This window comes from Dunckerocampus dactyliophorus, chromosome 18, assembly GCF_027744805.1.
Source record: "Dunckerocampus dactyliophorus isolate RoL2022-P2 chromosome 18, RoL_Ddac_1.1, whole genome shotgun sequence".
NCBI classification, from domain to species: domain Eukaryota; kingdom Metazoa; phylum Chordata; class Actinopteri; order Syngnathiformes; family Syngnathidae; genus Dunckerocampus; species Dunckerocampus dactyliophorus.
This window is the reverse complement of record NC_072836.1, coordinates 14,270,768-14,288,926: the sequence shown is the minus strand read 5'-3', so window position 1 is coordinate 14,288,926 and position 18,159 is coordinate 14,270,768. Positions and strand designations below refer to the sequence as shown.

General features: G+C 40.1%; 1 protein-coding gene and 1 long non-coding RNA gene across 3 annotated transcripts in view; one reads left to right on the top strand and one right to left on the bottom strand.

Annotated features, from left to right (window-relative positions):
- The first annotated feature begins 392 nt into the window (after window positions 1-392).
- The window catches only part of LOC129171396 (26S proteasome non-ATPase regulatory subunit 11A-like), a 30,355-nt gene continuing 12,588 nt past the window's right edge, over window positions 393-18,159 (top strand). The window contains exons 1-13 of one of the 2 annotated variants that reach the window (XM_054760010.1): window positions 395-632; window positions 1,580-1,681; window positions 4,670-4,866; window positions 5,502-5,559; window positions 5,736-5,930; window positions 6,607-6,751; window positions 6,920-6,980; window positions 7,684-7,746; window positions 7,819-7,944; window positions 8,107-8,142; window positions 8,254-8,305; window positions 10,635-10,778; window positions 13,177-13,549. In XM_054760010.1, coding sequence (XP_054615985.1) covers window positions 542-632; window positions 1,580-1,681; window positions 4,670-4,866; window positions 5,502-5,559; window positions 5,736-5,930; window positions 6,607-6,751; window positions 6,920-6,980; window positions 7,684-7,746; window positions 7,819-7,944; window positions 8,107-8,142; window positions 8,254-8,305; window positions 10,635-10,777 — 1,269 coding nt within the window. In that variant the 5' untranslated portion in view covers window positions 395-541 and the 3' untranslated portion in view covers window position 10,778; window positions 13,177-13,549. Of the gene's footprint in view, window positions 633-1,579; window positions 1,682-4,669; window positions 4,867-5,501; window positions 5,560-5,735; window positions 5,931-6,606; window positions 6,752-6,919; window positions 6,981-7,683; window positions 7,747-7,818; window positions 7,945-8,106; window positions 8,143-8,253; window positions 8,306-10,634; window positions 10,779-13,176; window positions 13,550-18,159 lie in introns of those variants that run through there. The other variant, XM_054760011.1, reaches the window with a different exon arrangement.
- The window catches only part of LOC129171399 (uncharacterized), a 36,309-nt gene continuing 32,075 nt past the window's right edge, over window positions 13,926-18,159 (bottom strand). Inside the window, exon 3 of the long non-coding RNA XR_008566785.1 lies at window positions 13,926-13,984. This is a non-coding gene — a long non-coding RNA (uncharacterized LOC129171399). The remainder of the gene's footprint in view (window positions 13,985-18,159) is intronic.

Below are 18,159 nucleotides of genomic sequence, written 5' to 3'. Positions count from 1 at the left end.
GCAACAGTATTGGGACTTACTGTAGCAGACACAGGAGGACATCTACAGTATACAGTACGTCATACAAAACATGTTTGATGGGGAATAAGGCTGGACAGGTAAGAATCGATCATACAGGATGATGCTGCGTTGCATGTGTTTTATGGTTTTGGATCGATTCTGTGGTTGGATGTTGCGCATTTGCGTCTATTTTATTCAAATATTAAAAGTAAGAATGCTTTTTGTACAACATGAGGCAATTATAAGACCTTTTTTATATATATAAAGGCTTATCAACCCGCAAACCATTCGTATTTCTTAAGATGGGCTCAAAAAGCAGGCTGCAAATGACACTAAAAGAGCAGACCGTGTCACGCTCCAGTCCGGTAGGTGGCGGTAAAAGGCCAAAGTTGGTACCGGTGCCGGGCGTCAATCACGTCTTAAAGAAGAACCAGGTATGGCCGGTTGGGGGCAGCATTGCTCCGCTTTGCTCCGACAATGACCTGAGCAGAAAACTAAGCAGCAGATTGGAGGGAAGTGTAGCCGGGCAGGTACAGGAAAGATGGCAGCCGCGGCAGTGGCTGAGTTTCAGAGAGCACAGTCACTGCTTGGATCAGACCGGAATGCCTCAATCGATATCTTGCATTCAATAGGTAAATATAACTGACAGTGTGTGACATTAGACAGTCAATTCGTTTACGTCTACCGTTCGGAGCTGCACAGTTCATCCTGCCAGTAGACCAATTGAATGGGTTATGTTGTGGGCTAGTTAGCTAAGTGACAGTCTGGATTGTCCATGCTTATACAGTGAGTCAGCAGCACCACCAGCGTGCTAGCCGGCTAGCATCATACCGGTAAGATGATACCTAGAGCAGAAGTTAGCTTCACCGGCTTGCATTAATTTCACTTGGACTTGGCTGACAGTTGGCGAGTTCACCATAGCGGGGAGTCAGCGGAGTTGCCGCTTATTACTTTTCCCCAATTGTGTCAAATATTGTTAACGGTAGGGGGTGGGCGGATCGAGCCAAACATCGATAGTGTCGATACCAAGGGTTGTATCAGTATCTGTATCGATTTTTCCAATTCTGGTCTATATTTTTGCGTTGTTTCGTATTGTTATATTTTTGTAACCGGTCTTGGCCACCCCCTGTTCGAACCACAGTCCACCGAATGAGAGTCGGGAGTGCTCGACATCGCCCTAAAAGCCCAAGCCGTCAACTCAATGTCCAGGTTGACTCTTAAGGTGTGAGGTTTGCACTGGCTGGCACCTGTTACACCTGTAACACCTGTTGTTTATTTGTTCCGTCATTAAAATGCATTATCGCAAAAGAACGATATATGCCATCTACTGGACAGAGTTGTAATTACACTCCATTCAGTTCAGACAGAGCATTGTAATATGAATGTGAGCAAGGATGAGTGTGAAATTTTAAATGTATATATAAAAATATATCTTTATATTGTTAAATGTCTAGCAAAAAATGATATTGACATTGACATTGTTTGCTTTTGTTTGCCTAAAATGTGTTATATTGTAATTATAATCATGATCAACAAATTAAGGACAACATTTGTGGCAAATTATTTGTGTGCGTTGTAGTGAAGCGAGACATCCAGGATAGTGATGAGGAGGCTGTGCGGGTTAAAGAGCAAAGCATCTTGGAGCTGGGTGGATTGCTGGCCAAGACAGGACAAGCTACAGGTAAACACAACTTCAGTTGTATCTGAATGTGTTGTTTGATCAGGTCATTGTGTTGTGTACTGATTTACCAATGTTCATAATTCATACAGTCAAGCCAAATGGGTAAAATAATTGAGCAACGAAGGTTAATTGACTTGCATGATGGAAGATATCTGTTCTCTTAATTGACAGTCGTGTTTGCCCTTGATAAGAGAAGACATATTTCAGTGAGACACCGGAGGTTAATTGACTTAAGATAACAGTATGTGTTCTCTTAACTGACAGTCTTGTTAGCCCTTGATAAGAGAAGACATATTTAAATTGGTCACTGTGTTTTCACCAATATTGCCGAAAACATTGGAAATATTCTTAATATTAATATTCTTATTCTTACTATCTGATATCAACAGAAAGATGTACAGTATATCCAGCAAAACTGTCTTATCATGTTCCCTTAGCAACTTTAACCTCGTCCAGATGCTTTTTGTAGCCATAAACGTCATACATTTGTAGCTCATATATCAATTCACTTGTGGCAGACTGCCACAGATAGATTTGGTGCTACATTTTTTTATTTTTATAAGTTTTGGCGCTACCTGTTCACCTTTGCTCACAAGCACATCATAATGGGACAGTCTGTGTAGCTTGTCGTTACAAACTCAACTCCGCACAGTAGTTGGTATAATAACTGTGATTCTGAACACACCTCATACGCACACACCACAACTGACTTTGTCAACACATCTGTTGACAATACAGTGTTCCCTCGTTTTTCGTGTCAGATAGGTGCAATTATAATATGTTTTAAGGCTGTAAAACCCCTCACCATACACTTTATACACTTTTCTCGGACAGGCATTAACATTTTATCACATTTCTCTCTTGTTTAAACACTCTCAAAGTTCAAATTTCATTTGAATTTTAATGATCAACTTACGAGATTGGACACGCGTATTCACTCCTCTGATCGTGGCTTGTCCTGGCACCGTTAGGCTGTAGCGTTTTTGTATCCTTGTTGTATCCTTGTTAAAACATCGTCCGTGAACCGGAGATTCATTTACAGTATTCCATGCGCCGTACAGCCACGTAACTTCTGCCTTCATTCAGCATGTATGATTGCTAGCAGCTAGTGATCATACAACAGGAAACAGGCAGTCGTGCACGAAGGAGATTGGCTGTTGACCATTGTCAATCAATCAGAACGCAGAACACAATGGGCGGGTTCTCCCGTAGCCAATCAGGACTGTTGTGGCTGTGAAACTACTGAGACGAACCGGCACTTCTGGACACGTATTCAACTCTCACATGAGTATACAACACCCTCTGCTGGTAGCGGTAGTAAATACAATAACAGACACATGCAACAGAGCACCGATAGATCACTGTAATACACCACAAGGACGCAGAACACAATGCCCGTTCATAGCTGTTAAAAAATGTGCAAAATTGCTCATGCGGAAGAGCGAATCCATGAAAGGTGAACTGCGATGTAGCGAGGGAACACTGTATTAGATGTACAATGATGTGTACATTATCTTTAAAATCAGCTTACACTTACAACAAGGCCAGGAAACCCATTTTTAAAATTTGTACGTACATGCAGCTTATAACACTCACGGGCGATTTAAAAACAAAACAATAAAAAAACACCTCGGTTAACGTTCGCCTTGGTTAACATCCAAAATTTATGCTAAAATTTTGCCTTGGTTTGTGTTCACCCGCGTGGTTAGCGTGCAGTAAGACACGCGTAACAAGCTTGGTTTGTTTACGCAGCCATCTTGAAACACACGAGTAGTTCACTTTACTACGGCAGCCTGTAATGCACGTACATGTAAGGCATCCAGAATCAAGTGGCCAAACAATGGACCCTCGGTGTTGGTGACTCCTGTGTGTGTATTTGCGAGGAACTCTAAACAAGCCGCTATGATTCCAAAAAAGGTCGCGAGTAACAGCAACATTCCAAAGAGGGTGAAGACCACTATTGAATTCAAGAAAGAAGTCATCGCAAAAAATTCATCAACAGACTCACTCAGACCGCAACACGGTCTGAGTGAGTCTGTTGATGAATTTTAGGCAAGCAGTGGCTGATTGCAAAATTTAAAAAAAGAACAGGCATACAAAGCGTCATGAGGCATGGCGAGTTTGCAAGTGCGGACAAACGTGCCTCCAAACTGCTCCATGCCTCCCTTTTGTGGTTGTTGTGGGTGTCCGCTTCAGGTAAAATGATGTTAAATGTTAATTTCTCCATTTCATATGTCATGTTTGAGGCATTGTTTTTTGAATGTAAAACTGTGCATGTCAAGTCATTAACAGACCTCTCTGCATAGATTTTTTTGTGCCACATGAGTGCAGTAACAGTTAAACAAAAAAGGGATTGCTCTCCAAGCTTAAACGTCTCTCATCCTGCTTGGTCTTTGCAAAACCATGTAAAAATGATGTACATTTTCAGTTTTGTGTTCAAATTTTTGAGTGACTGCAACGGATTAATTGGATTTACATTGTTTTCTATGGGGAAACTTGCCTTGGTTAGAGTTCGTTTTGGTTTGAGTCAGACCTTCCGGAATGGATTAATAACGCTAACCAAGGCACCACTGTATGGTATCTCCCGATATTCATGACAAATGCGTTACAATGCGCAACCAAGTCAGTTGTGGTATGTGCGTATGATGTGTCTTGAGAAGCAGAGTTGATACCATCTTCAGTGCGGAGTTGTAACGACAAGATACACCATTATAATGTGTTTGTGAGCGAGGGCCGACGGGTAGTGTCAAATCTTTACAAAAGTCTGTGTCCACCCAAATGGCATGTCTGTGTCGGCCCAAATGTATTCGTGGCAGGCTGCAACAAATAAATGTATGGGAAACACTGATGTCCCTTTTTAAGGATATTACACATAAATCAAATCATCACTCAGCAAGATCTGATTTAAATGTTATCCTTCAGGCTGTTCCCGCTCCCCTTTTTTTCCCCTATGCTAATTACAATTCATTATTTTCCCTCTGCCTTCAGAGCTCGGTGGTCTCTTGAAGTATGTGCGACCGTTCCTCAACTCCATCTCTAAGGCCAAAGCAGCCAGGTTGGTCCGCTCCCTGCTTGACCTGTTCCTCGATATGGATGCTGCCACAGGACAGGAAGTAGAGCTCTGCCTTGAGTGCATAGAATGGGCCAAGGCTGAGAAGAGGACCTTCCTCAGACAGGCTTTAGAGGTGAGACATACTCGACAGAAAAGATAGGAATTGGGGATTAGCTGCAGAGAAAATTAATAGTCAATCAATGTTTTTGAATGTTTGACTGTTCTGAACTTCAGAGCCGTGCCAGTTTTATGTAGAGAATATTATTGCCACCTGGAGCGGAGATCTGCCTGAATGCTCAAGTGAACTGAGAGGAGCCAGATGAGGTGGGTCGGGCATCTGGTCAGGATGCCTCCCTGGGGAGGTGCTCAGGGCACATCCAACTGGTAGGAAGCCTCGGGGAAGACCCAGGACATGATGGAGAGACTATGTCTCTTAGCTGGCCTGGGAACGCCTCAGGATCCGCCAGGAGGAGCTGGACGAAGTAGCCGGGGAGAGGGAAGTCTGGGCTTCTCTGCTTAGGCTGCTGCCCCCGCGACCCAACCTCCAATAAGCAGAAGAAGATGGATGACTTTAATCAAATAATATTGTAATTTTTATGTTCTGGTCATCATTGCCTGAAGCGATTGAAAGTGCACCAAACATTTCACTCATCTCTGCAGTCTAAATCTGAAAACATTGATATAGCAGCGTTATTGACTTATTCGTGCACAGGATTCAGAAACAATATACACTTCCACTGTGAGACTGTTATCCTGTTTACTTTATAGGCTCGTCTTGTTTCACTATATTTCGACACAAAGTGTTACCAGGAGGCCCTACAACTTGGTGAGTGTTTTCTATTGTTTCTCATTTTGAGTTTGACTACAATGTACTGTCTCCACCGTTTGTTTGCAAGCTTCTTACTACACATTCTGCCGTAACTGTGGCACTTATCATGATTATGTTTGGAAAGCTGTGTAACAACAACAACAACAACAACAACACGTATCTTCCACCTCCAGGCTCCCAGTTGCTGCAGGAGCTGAAGAAGATGGATGACAAAGCCCTACTGGTGGAGGTTCAACTGTTGGAGAGTAAAACATATCACGCCCTCAGTAACCTGCCCAAGGCCCGAGCAGCACTCACATCAGCCAGGACAACCGCCAACGCCATCTACTGCCCACCAAAACTACAAGCAGCTTTAGATATGCAGTCAGGTAAAAAGCAGAAGAAACCAAAATGAATCACTATTGAGCAGCATACCATGCACAGGCACTTAAGGTGTGTATCACTTAGAACATATTTAACCGTCAGGAGGAAACTATTGACGAAGGCGGTGTTCTGAATCTAAGGGGTAGATTGTTATAAATTTACAAATTCCCACAGATCTACAATTTATTTGTGGCAGTGGGTTGCAGGTGAGAGATGACAACAGTCTAATTTACATAATTGGCCATGACGCACAACGCAGTGTTTGGGTGTGCACAGGTCAGACGTAGCCTTTTGGTTTGTGTGTGACATTGTATCATGTTTTTAAACCTTATTTAACAACAGCTCATGAAGATCAGACCAGATCACATGTCACTGAACATCTAATGTCTTACTATATTGCAGCAGTGGGTAGAGTTGTCACTGGACTACCCAGCATGCCTTGTGGGCAGTTTGTAAACCTTAAGTTACGTGTTTGTTGTTAGCACTTACATTACGCTACACAGACAGTCCTATTAGCAGATCTAAAGAAAAAGAAAAAAGAATGGGTAGTGCCAAATCCTTTTGTGGAAGCACAAATTTAATGGTGGCCACCACACATAAATGAATGTGTGGGAAACACTGCAAGATGCTTCCCATTGTCCTCCATTGCTGTTAACCTGACAGTACTGTGTGTGCTTCAAGGGATCATTCACGCAGCAGAGGAGAAAGACTGGAAGACGGCTTACTCCTACTTTTATGAGACCTTTGAGGGCTATGACTCCATTGACAGTCCCCGAGCCATCACAGGACTCAAATACATGCTGCTCTGCAAAATCATGCTCAATGCGTAAGTGGTACAGTGCTCGGTTGGACACATCGGCATGCAGCTTTGCATCGTGTAATCTAGCAATCAACAATATTGTCTTCACTTAAGGGGGGAAGTTGCTGAAAGTAGTTACACGCAATTGCTACCCTAAATAGTCACGTGATTCTGATTCTGACGTTTTGATTTCAGACCAGAGGATGTACAGGCCCTCATCAGTGGCAAGCTTGTTCTGCGGTATGCTGGCAGACAGGTATCACTTAGTTTTTTTTCTGTGAAGAAACATTATTTAGATTTTTATGTTGAGTCTAAGCTAAATTGTTGTCAATTTGTGGCTCTGCAAGGCTGGTGTAGCCAATCCAGATTGCCACTTTCATAGCCGTACCGTGCATATAGATGCAGAAGCCACGGAACTGAGTATATTTGTACAATCCAGATCCAAGAATGTACAAGAGCTGTATAAATAATTTACCCTTTGGAAAGATAATCCACAATTTTGGAGTACTGTGTCATAGAGGCATGTTGCAGTGTTTATTATTGTACTTTTGGTTTGATGCAGTTGTACGCCTCCCTGATTTTTTTTTTTTTCTTGTTGTGTATGCTGTTGTAGCTTTACTGCTGCTAGAATTTGTAAATTCTCAGAGGGTCCCCGCCCAAAGGATCACTTTTCTTTATTTTTTTAGAAAATCTTGTAGTTGTCTTTAGGCTTATTCCATTAGGGGTCACCACAACAAGTCAATGGCATGATGTGTTATTTTTTAATACATTTTATTATTTGTTATTATCATTATCAGATGCTCTTTCTGACACAGCCCTTCCTTTTATCTGGTGTAGGACCAGTGCCAGAGAGCGCCAATGGCTGACTGTACACCTCCATTATGAAAAAATAGCTGGAAAATGTCTTAACTGTTCCTTTTATGTTCATCCATATTTATTCTTCCTCTCTTTTATTACAGACAGATTCTCTGAAATGTGTGGCGCAGGCTAGCAAGAATCGGTCACTTGCAGACTTTGAAAAGGTTTGTATTACATATACTGTATGCCAGTGGAGAAAATAATGGGTGTAATATTCTAATTCCGTACTCTGTTAGGCACTGACGGAGTACAAAGCAGAACTGAGGGATGATCCCATCATCCGAACCCATCTGACCAAACTCTATGACAACCTGCTGGAGCAGAACCTCATCAGGGTCATTGAACCTTTCTCTAGGGTCCAGGTAAGCATTTCACGACATTTTCAGTTTTATTTTGTTTACGTTTTCAAAACATTTAAATAAATGTATTCTTATGATTTATTTTTGATATTCATTATGCAAGTTTAGACTCTCAGTAAATCTAATGAGCAGAAATGAATATGTATTCTGTCTTTTCTCCACCAGATAGCACACATTTCCTCCCTCATTAAACTTCCCAAGGTACAGTAGTTGTCCTGAACGTGTGTAATGTGCTTGATCATCAATAATATGCAGAATTTCCTATAGTGTGTGCAGCAAAATGGGCAGAGTCTGACAGCGTCTTTCTTCTAGGGAGATGTCGAGAGGAAATTATCGCAGATGATACTGGACAAAAAGTTTCATGGTATGTTACTGAGACGGCAGCTTCTCTTTTGAATATGAGGACATAATGGAGGACTTTTTCTTTTGTTTTCATTTTCTAAATTATGTAATACTTTTTCCAAGGTTTCAGAATTTTGTGTTTGTAAAAGTACAGTCAAAACTGTCTTAGCGGCCACCTGTATATGACAGCCACCTGCCTATAGCGGCCACTGAAAAGTCCCCTGCAGAAAATTTACGTGTCACTTCCTGATGAACTAAAGCTATAATGATACAGTATATAGCACAGCTTTGTTCTGTGGGTGGTGTAGATTAATAAGCCTAGTTGTTTTTTACAACTTTTATCCGCAGTCCCACAGTGCCCTCTACTGGTCAACATGTAACAGTATAATTATATATACCTGCAAACACAACAATCTTGTAATGACAGACATGTTAATATGTGCGCGCACAAATTCAAAATGGCCACCAACCTGTCTATAACGGCCACCTGCCTATAGCGGCCACTGAAAAGTCCCCCGCAGAAAAGTGGCCGCTATAGACAGGTTTGACTGTATTGTAAAAGTTCAATCCTTGGAACTGTAATCACCACATTTAAAAGAGTAACTTTAGACAATCAGGGGACGTGATTACAACTCTGACTCAGTGCAAGATCATTAATGAAAGATACAGGTGCATCTCAATAAATTACAATATTGTGCATATATTATTGGATTTCAGGAGTTCAATTCAGATTTAGAGGCAAAGAAAGGCTTGGGACGCTTTTGCAGTTTACTTTCTGATTAGAGCGTGAACCAGTAGTTTCCAATATTGAACTTTTTGACAATTTTTCAAATTTTGTGAACTACAGAATTTGGGGTTTTTATTAGCTCTAAGCTATAATTATTACACAGCTCACAGAGAACATACAAACACTTTATTCCTAAAATTAAAATTTGCTGTGGTAAAATTTCAAACAGCTAAAATGATGCATGAAGCAAACACTAACTTGTTACCCAAACACGTCAAACAATTCTTTTCAACACTAAATACCTAGCATTTCTGTATGTGGAATCAAGTTGTGGAACGGACTGAGTAAGGAACTCAAACAATGCACTAAAATGAGCAATTTCAAGAAACAGTACAAGCGGTTGATGTTTGTAAAGTACAAGAAAGAAGACACCTGAACCACGGTGTGCATACACTTCTATGTCTAACCACTCTTACTGACTACGAACTCTCCATGTCGAGTGAGTACACTGTGCTCACTCATTATCAAACAGTCTATGGTTATATTGCCGTATCACTTTCCTAGGTACTTACAATAGGCAAGAAGTACATTTGGAATACAGGAGGTTAACAAATGCATTGCAACTGATGTGAAACGGATGAGGGGTCGGATTAAATAAGCTTTGCTTCTTCCTAGTCCCTTTTGGGACATGCGGAACTGTGAATTGTGTTACGTGATGGGCTCCAGTGGAAATTGTGTGCATGTTGAAGATAAATTAAACCATTACCAATGGCATTATGAAGTCCTTTAATGAAATATTTCAGTGTGTAGAGGAGCTATAGAATATAAAAGTTTTGCTTTTAGAATTACGAAAAGAAATTCAGTTTTCAGAGAGTTTCAAATTTATGGAGATGTACCTGTATACTGTACTATGTAACTGACAAATAAATCCTCAGTGGAGGTCTCCAAGGAACCAAACAGCTACCAAAATCGGCCATTGCCAACCTCCCACCCACCAATCCCCCTCAAATAAAACCCTCAAACAGAAGCCTATGCACAAAGTGCCATAAGTATTATTTGAGTTTTTAAGTTGCAAAAAATGTTTTTCATGCAATCGGGAAAAAGAATTCATATTTAAAAAAAGTTTGAAATATAATCAGATTTTCCATTCAATACATTTAGCCCAAATATTTGAATAGTTTAAACATGTCTATATTCTTTTTTTTAAAAATGTATTTATTATTTATTTATTTATATGTGACATTCAATAGAGATGTCATAAACCTGTATATATTTACATTTGACATCTCTTATGAATGATCTCTTCTTTTGGTGGAATTTGAAATGATATTTGACCTCTAATGTTATAATGTAAAGTAGCTCAGAGGTCTTTATAGTCGTGTCTTGGAGTCATCTATACTCTTTACCGCCATCTAGTGGCATTTAGGTGTTACTACAATTTTAAGTGCCGTTTTCTGTCTTTCCATTCCCCAATGCCACCCCTTTCTCGCCTCCCCTGAAGGACTGCGGCGCCCTCTAGTGGAAGCTCGACTCAGACTTGGAAAACCCCACCTCTAGGCCTGCTTTAGCAACCCGACGGTGTTTTTTCATATTATTTACAGTACTGTCCTTCCTTCTATGACAGGTATTTTAGACCAAGGCGAAGGGGTGCTCATCGTCTTTGATGAACCTATGGTCGACAAGACATATGAGGCAGCCCTGGAGACCATTCAGAATATGAGCAAGGTGGTGGACTCGCTTTACAACAAAGCCAAGAAGCTAACATAAGGTTGGTGTTATCATTCTTCCTCAACAATAACATATTCTTTAGATCGGGACATGTTACAGACACTTTTTGTGCCCTCACTCTAACGCATTTCTAAACGACCTATTATTAGTTTTTAATAAAAGTGCATATTTTAGCACATTTTTTTATTTTATTTTTTGGCCTAAATTAAGCATTTTCAATAATAAAAATGGCTAAATAAACAAAAATACAAATACAGTATAAGGCATGAAAAGATATTGATAAAATGTAGTATTCTACACTGGTCACTAGGTGTCACTAGTAACACGTGCACCAGACTTGATCGCCAGAACAGGCTTTTATTGCAGGCTTGAATTATCTCACAACAGGCACAATTATAACATAATAATCATAATAATAATAATAAAAATAATAATGACACGGGCTGCTGTTGTGGCTGTAATCCAGCTAAAACTCAACTCTGAACCCCCAACGTCACTTCCCGTCCACATGCCCGGAAGACATTTGTTGCAACACACACGAGCACAAGTCTTATTTATGTCATAAATGTCTTATTTTCGCATTATATCTACTATATTGGGTAATAGGAGTGTAAAGGTGACTGTAGCGGTGTTATTTCATGTCTAGAGGGCTCTAATAATGTAAAGATTAAAAAAAAACATAAAACAGGTTTTCTATGCTCTATGAAAATATTTTATTTATAAATAAGGAATCCTACTTTATGGAAATTCACTTATTATGGTCGGGTCTGGAACCAATTAACCGCGCTAAACGAGGGACTACTGTACATAACCTGAACAAATTAGCACTTTTGTGTTTTACTTTCCAAATGAATAGCATTTTATAACAAAGTTGGATCGTTCGCCATGTAATTTCCTTAAATTGATCCGAGTATGAAACTTACCAGTCCACCAACTTTCCACGTTTAACTGAAGTTAAGTGATGTGGTTCTTAAAGGAGCCAAGACCATTAAATAGATAGGTGTTCCAATTCGACCGGTCATACTCGGAGTCCATTGTGTAGGCAGGCTGAGTTTGCTAGTGACTTTTAGAAGTCAAACTTGATCCAAAATATTTGCAGTTCAAAAAGTACTTCTCAAATCCACTTCAAGAGGGTTCCGCTGCCAAGTTCCAGTCGTTACACGGTCGCTCCCAGGGTTCCAAACAGAGACAAGACACAACAGCAATTAGAAGGCGGTCCAGAGGCCTTTGCCAAAGCCACGGAACCCATCGTGTAAATCTGGATGTATTTCCAGAATTATAACATTAACAACATATAATGTTGTAGCAATTGTCCAGTGATCCAGATCTGACCCACGATGTACCGGTTTCCCCTGTAGCTCCGACTCCACACTTCCATCATCATTAGATGGAAAATCCATGGGGTGTTTCTTTGCAGTCCTACTGGCAATACAAACGAAATTCTATCCTTGCCGGATGGTATTTTTCACATATTTCCAAGTTTTCCTAGTTTGTCGTAGTACACTTTCTTTCTAGAGTGTCACGACTTAGGTGGTACTGCACTTTATTGTACCAGATCAGATTTGCTATGCAGTAGGTGAGCGGGGTATCCTGCACCTGTTGCGGTTGTTTTACAATTCTTTCTGATGCTATCGAATAGTGCATGGTTTAAGGGGACACACACGTAGAGGACAGCGAATGAAACATTAACACACCGTGCACTTGATTTTGTGCTTTCCAGACTAAAGGGCAACAATGAATCGATTGTAGTAAGTTACCCCAAAACATGTGGAAGTGACACATACACACACAAACTTTGGGGGTAATGATATATTGATAAAAGGGAATCGACACTCCCATCACTAAGCAGGACCACGTGGTTGACTTGTTTGTGTGGCTGCTTTGGGTTGCAAAGGGTTACAGGCTAGATCAGGGGTAGGGAACCTATGGCTCGGGAGCCAGATGTGGCTCTTCTGGTGGTTGCATCCGGCTCTCTGGCTTTAACACAAAAATTTGTTGTTGTAATTTCATTTGACAGAAATCACAGTGTTAAAAATAACATTGAAAATATAAAACTTCTTTATGCACTTTAATCCATCCATCCATTTTCTACCACAAGCACAGAAGTCACATTAATTGTAAGAAGTATTTTACAGTATTTATTATTGGTTAGCTTCAATATAACAACGTTATTAAAAAGAATAAATTCAGAGACTTATTATACTCTTAAAATTGTTGGTCATGCTTAATAATGCACACATTTAGTTGTATTGTCAGTTGTTGTTAGTTGTATATGGCTGTCACGGAAATACATTTTAAAATATGTGGCTTTCTTGGCTCTCTTAACAAAAAAGGTTCCCGACCCCTGGGCTAGATGAATAAACCAGTCACTAGATGAAAAACATGTAAACTGAGTGTCTATTCAGTCTATGCTATCTGCCTGTTATTTTCCCACTCAGTGACTAAAACCAGCAGTCTGTCAGTGTGGAGTGTCGTGGGCCAGTGAGACACATCCAGGGAAGAGGGAAGGGAGGAAGGGGACAAAGACTTTTAAAAACTCTTGATGAGCCTCTGGAGACACTCCAACGGAGACTGGTGGGATGGACACACTGCTTCCTTCTATTCCTCTGCTCTCCCTTCCTCTCCTTGTTCCTATCAGGTTGGGTGCGCCTCCCTGGGGACAGCGCCCCCTCTTCTTCAGCTGTTGGCTTCTACTGTATATGTGTGAAATAGGTCAATTATCCTGTCTACCTTTTTGTTTTCCTTGTCTTTCTCTCTGTGCTGGCCATCAGGGAACCTTGTAAAAATAATAAACAATATACATAAAGAGCACTTACACGTCCATGTATTATAAAATCAATCAGTAAGAAGTGTGCAAATGTAAATATGGGTTGATTTGGATATTACCAGTTTTTCTTGTTACTTGTCTGTTAAACTATGGACCCAAATTTTGTCGGGCCCACATTTAGTAGTAGCGGACGTCGGACATGACCCCTTCCAAACAGGCTCGCCCACACCATGTATTTTGGGACGCCACAGACCATGTCACAAGAAGACCTTCATCATGTTACTGTCGTGCCACTCGCCATCATCTGACCTCCTCTTTGTATATAACATCGCCAAGCTTCATGCAACGTCCCATATAATTATAAGGTCTAGTTTTTGTAAGATGTAAGAAACATGTAAATCTCACCAGTGAGGGCACGGCCAGTCGCACAGTCCTTTCAGTGCTCAAGTGTGTCAAGAGCAGGGGAGGAACTCTGCATTCTGAGAAACAAAAAAAAAAAGGAGAACTGGAGAAGGGTGCAGAGAAGTACTGCATTTTGGAAAATGTTTTGCGGGGACTGAGGGTTTACCATATATGAATATAAGTGCTAATAATTAAAAAAATAACCCCAGCATAATCCTGTAATGTTTGTTTTCACGTAGGACTGTTCTTTCTAGCTAAAGTGTGCAGTAACAATACCTAACGTTTTACAGTCGATGGAAGTAATTGGTGTAGTTTGCTTCAACAAATTTATTTGACTGTGACGTTTTTCACATTTAAAGCAGCCATCGCCTTACTTTTACATGCAGCGTGCGGAAGTATCATTTGAGTATTGAAGAAATTCCATTCGTTTCTCTACTCTGGGACTCAAACTTGCCATAAAAATGACATACATTTAAAGTAATGAAAAACTACAGACCCTTTTGCAAAAAAAAAGATTAATAAAATATAGTGGAAACTGCTTATCTTGACCTTTTGGATTGGCACCAAGCCGAAATGTAAACCAAATCTACTAAGCTATTGCGTGCACATTTACTTGTGGGTTTGGACAGAGACGTTGGTCATAATAAAAGACTGTTTTTCACCTAACATTGTTTTCCTCCATTTGTGCATATTTTAATTTTGGCTCTTTTGTTTCCTTATTGTGGCGACGGAAGTATTATGGATAGTTCTGAGCTGTGATTCTAGGGTTGGGCTATGGGGGGCAGTGGCTATGCCTGCTAGTTAAAGCCAGCCCGGGAAAGAAGAAGAGTTACTGAGCAGTGCTTTAAGTTATACGCTGCTGTACCAATAAATACATTTTGTTGTATGTCTTCACTACAAAGGCATTAAAGCGGATTGTCGACATAAACACCATAAATGTCATTTCTTATTTAGAAGCGCGTTTGGCGCAGGTAGGAACCCTCTTTCCAAGCGAAAGTAAACGAGCAATGAAACATGATACCACCTTCTCGATGGTGGAGAAAAGCTTGTCATTGATCAATCAAAGCATGAACAGCCGTTTGGTTGCAGGAGGTGAGGGGGGGGAAGGTGAACCAACACCACGAAGGTGTGCCGTAAAGTGTCCAAATGACGCAAAGACGCACATCGAGGCTTTAAAGGGCCAACGCAGGCCTGACTTTTTCCTTTGGATGATTTAGGATGTTGTATTCTGCTTTTTGAGGTAAGGGAAAACATTGTTTTGGAATGATTTGTTGTGTACATAGTTTCGTAAATAGTGGAGACCTCGCCTGGCTTTGGAGGTAAATAAGTGTTTTACTACGTTTATCTTTGTTTGCTAAATTTATGCATACATTTTTATATATATATTTTTGCATTCTAAGTTACAAGAAGGGTTAGACATTTTTACACACACAAAAAAAGCTACATTTTCCCTATTCAGATTTTTGAGTGGTTGTTAGTACACGATGTAAAAATGAAAAAATAACTGTACAGTCACACACATGAGGTTATACTGAAAAAAATGGAACTTGGGATGTCCCGATCCGATATTCAGGATCGGGTTCGACTGCCGATCCGCTGGATTTTGAAGCTTGGATAAAATTCCACCACGAGATTGGGCCGATTACGGTTGCCGTATAATGTTCGTCACTCTGGGTCACACTCCAACATGGTAGGTGCGGTAATGCCCCTCAAACGTGTTTGCCACTCGACTCCCGCCACCCGCAAGAAGAAAAAACTGCAACACTGCCATGCATACATGTCCGCGGTGTACCTTGGTGAAGTTAGTTTCATGTTGGATATTAGGCTTTGTCGCTACAGCTGGAGTTCCCCCTCACTGTGCCCAACTGTTGTGTCATGGTGCGGGGAGCTCGCACGGGAAGTGCCACTGTAACCGCTTATTGTTTATACCAGGGATTATTGCGGTGGAGAGTTTGTTTAAAAAAAAAAAAAGACATATATACTAATCGCACCACAAATTGATCTATAACCATGTCAAACAATTAGTCCTACACTAAAAGTATTTTGCACGCCCATTTTTCCCAGTTTTGTCTTTTATTGAATGGAGTTTTATTGGATCTTTTATTAGATTAGAAACCTGATTCACAGAGGTTTGTTACAAAAGCCAAACAATGTTGTTGGTCATGCTTTGTAATAAAAAAGTAAATTAGCAAGACATTGGTTGCATTATTGTTAATGCTTTGAAGAGCTATTTTCATAACCATATTCAATTCCACAAATTCATGTTTGTTAGAAAAGCTTATTATTAAAAAACACGAAACATTACCTTGGACTCCACCAAAGTGTTAAAGGTGGTTTAGCGTTGTTACAGTTTTTTTTTTATGGTAACACGTATTAGTTCAGTTTTTGACCTTTCATGAACTCATGAAATATGTGGGCTTTATCACCACATACATACGTATGTCTCTCCAAAGTTTTTTTTTTGTTTTGTTTTTCTAAATTGGCCTGCGGCACATTCTGATAATATAATCTAACAAGAAAACTAAAAATAAAACCAGAATTTTTTTTTTTACGAGCATAATGTCAATTTATGAATAAAAATGTCATTTTAGCATAAAGTGGAAGCATAAAGTATTTGATTATTAGAAAGTAAACAACAAATAAATTGTAATTTGGAGAAATTAGGCCACTTATAAAGTTACGAGAAAAAAGTCCTAGATACAAGAAAAAAATGAAATAGTTGCAACATTTAAAACAGCAAAAATGGTATAAAAAACAGCTGTAATTTTATGAGAATAAAGTCAAGATTTAATGGCGATAAAGTCAGTTGCAAGAACATCATTTACAAGAAGAAATGTGGACGTTTAAATGGAATTTAACAAAGAGCAGAAAAGAAACATAGCTGAAATTTCAGGAGAAGTCAAAATATTCAGAGAAAAAATTGAGGAAAAATTTAATTTTAGTAGCATAGAGTTGAAATGTTACAGAAAAATGTTATGTTTTTTAAGGTATACTATTATAAACCAAATAAAGTTGAAGTTTTGTGGGCAAAGGTTAGAATATGGGGTTAGAGTGAAAATATTATAGGAATGAAGTCCTAATGTTATGAGAAGAAAATGTATGAAGATTAAGAAGAAAGTTTAAATATTTAAAAAATTAAAAAAACAACAGCAAATTTTTCAGCATGTGGCCCTCGGTGGAAAAAGTTTGGACACCCCTGACCTATAAGGAATCCCAGAGGGGATGTTTGTGGGCTTTTAAGTTTATGGTGGGTCCACTGTGTAAAGGCTGCCTCCTGCTGAGGGCACGGTGGAAGCCTGGGGCTCAGGTCAACACATGTAAAGACAGAAAGCTTTATTTAAAGAAGCCTTGATTGACTAAATGAATCCCAACACCAGTCTGGAGCACAATCTGCATTTGAATAGTAGCAAAGCTAATGTGTAAACATGCCCTATCACAACACCATTATGCATGTGTGTTTAGGAAAGCTTTATTTATTTTCCCCACTGCGTATGTTGTGCCATTTTTTGGGGGGGAAGCCTTGGTGTATTTACGGCAGCAGTGTCCAAACTTTTTCCACTGAGAGCCACATACTGAAAATCAAAGGATGCGGTGGCCATTTTTATATGTTTTATATTGGAAAAGGCGAAAAAGCAATCCAACATAAATTTGGGTCTTTCAGGCGGTGTCGGCCAAGCAAGCAGAGTTCTAGTCCTGAGTGAGGCAAGTGTGCACACGCACCGCAGCAACAATATCATGTGACCAAACTCGAGTGAAACCCAACAGTAAGCTGAGTGAAAATCATTAAAAAATAAGAATAAATGTAGGCCCAGAAGCGTAAATAGTAGTAGAAATAGAAAAACAAAATGAAGGCTTTGGAGTGGCCTAGTCAAAGTCCTGACCTGAATCCTATTGAGATGCTGTGGCATGACCTTAAAAAGGCGCTTCATGCTGGAAAACCCTCCAATGTGGCTGAATTACAACAATTCTGCAAAGATGAGTGGGCCAAAATTCCTCCACAGCGCTGTAAGAGACTCATTGCAAGTTATCACAAACGCTTGATTGCAGTTGTTGCTGCTAAGGGTGGCCCAACCAGTTATTAGGTTTAGGGGGAAATCACTTTTTCACACAGGACCATGTAGGTTTGGAGCCAGAGCAGCACAGCTTCCGGTCCGCTTATGACAGCCATGAACCAAAACCACACTTAAGTGCACACCAAGTATCTTTTTAACATTTTTGCTTGGACCTAACCAAAGTGCAAAGTTCCTCCCTC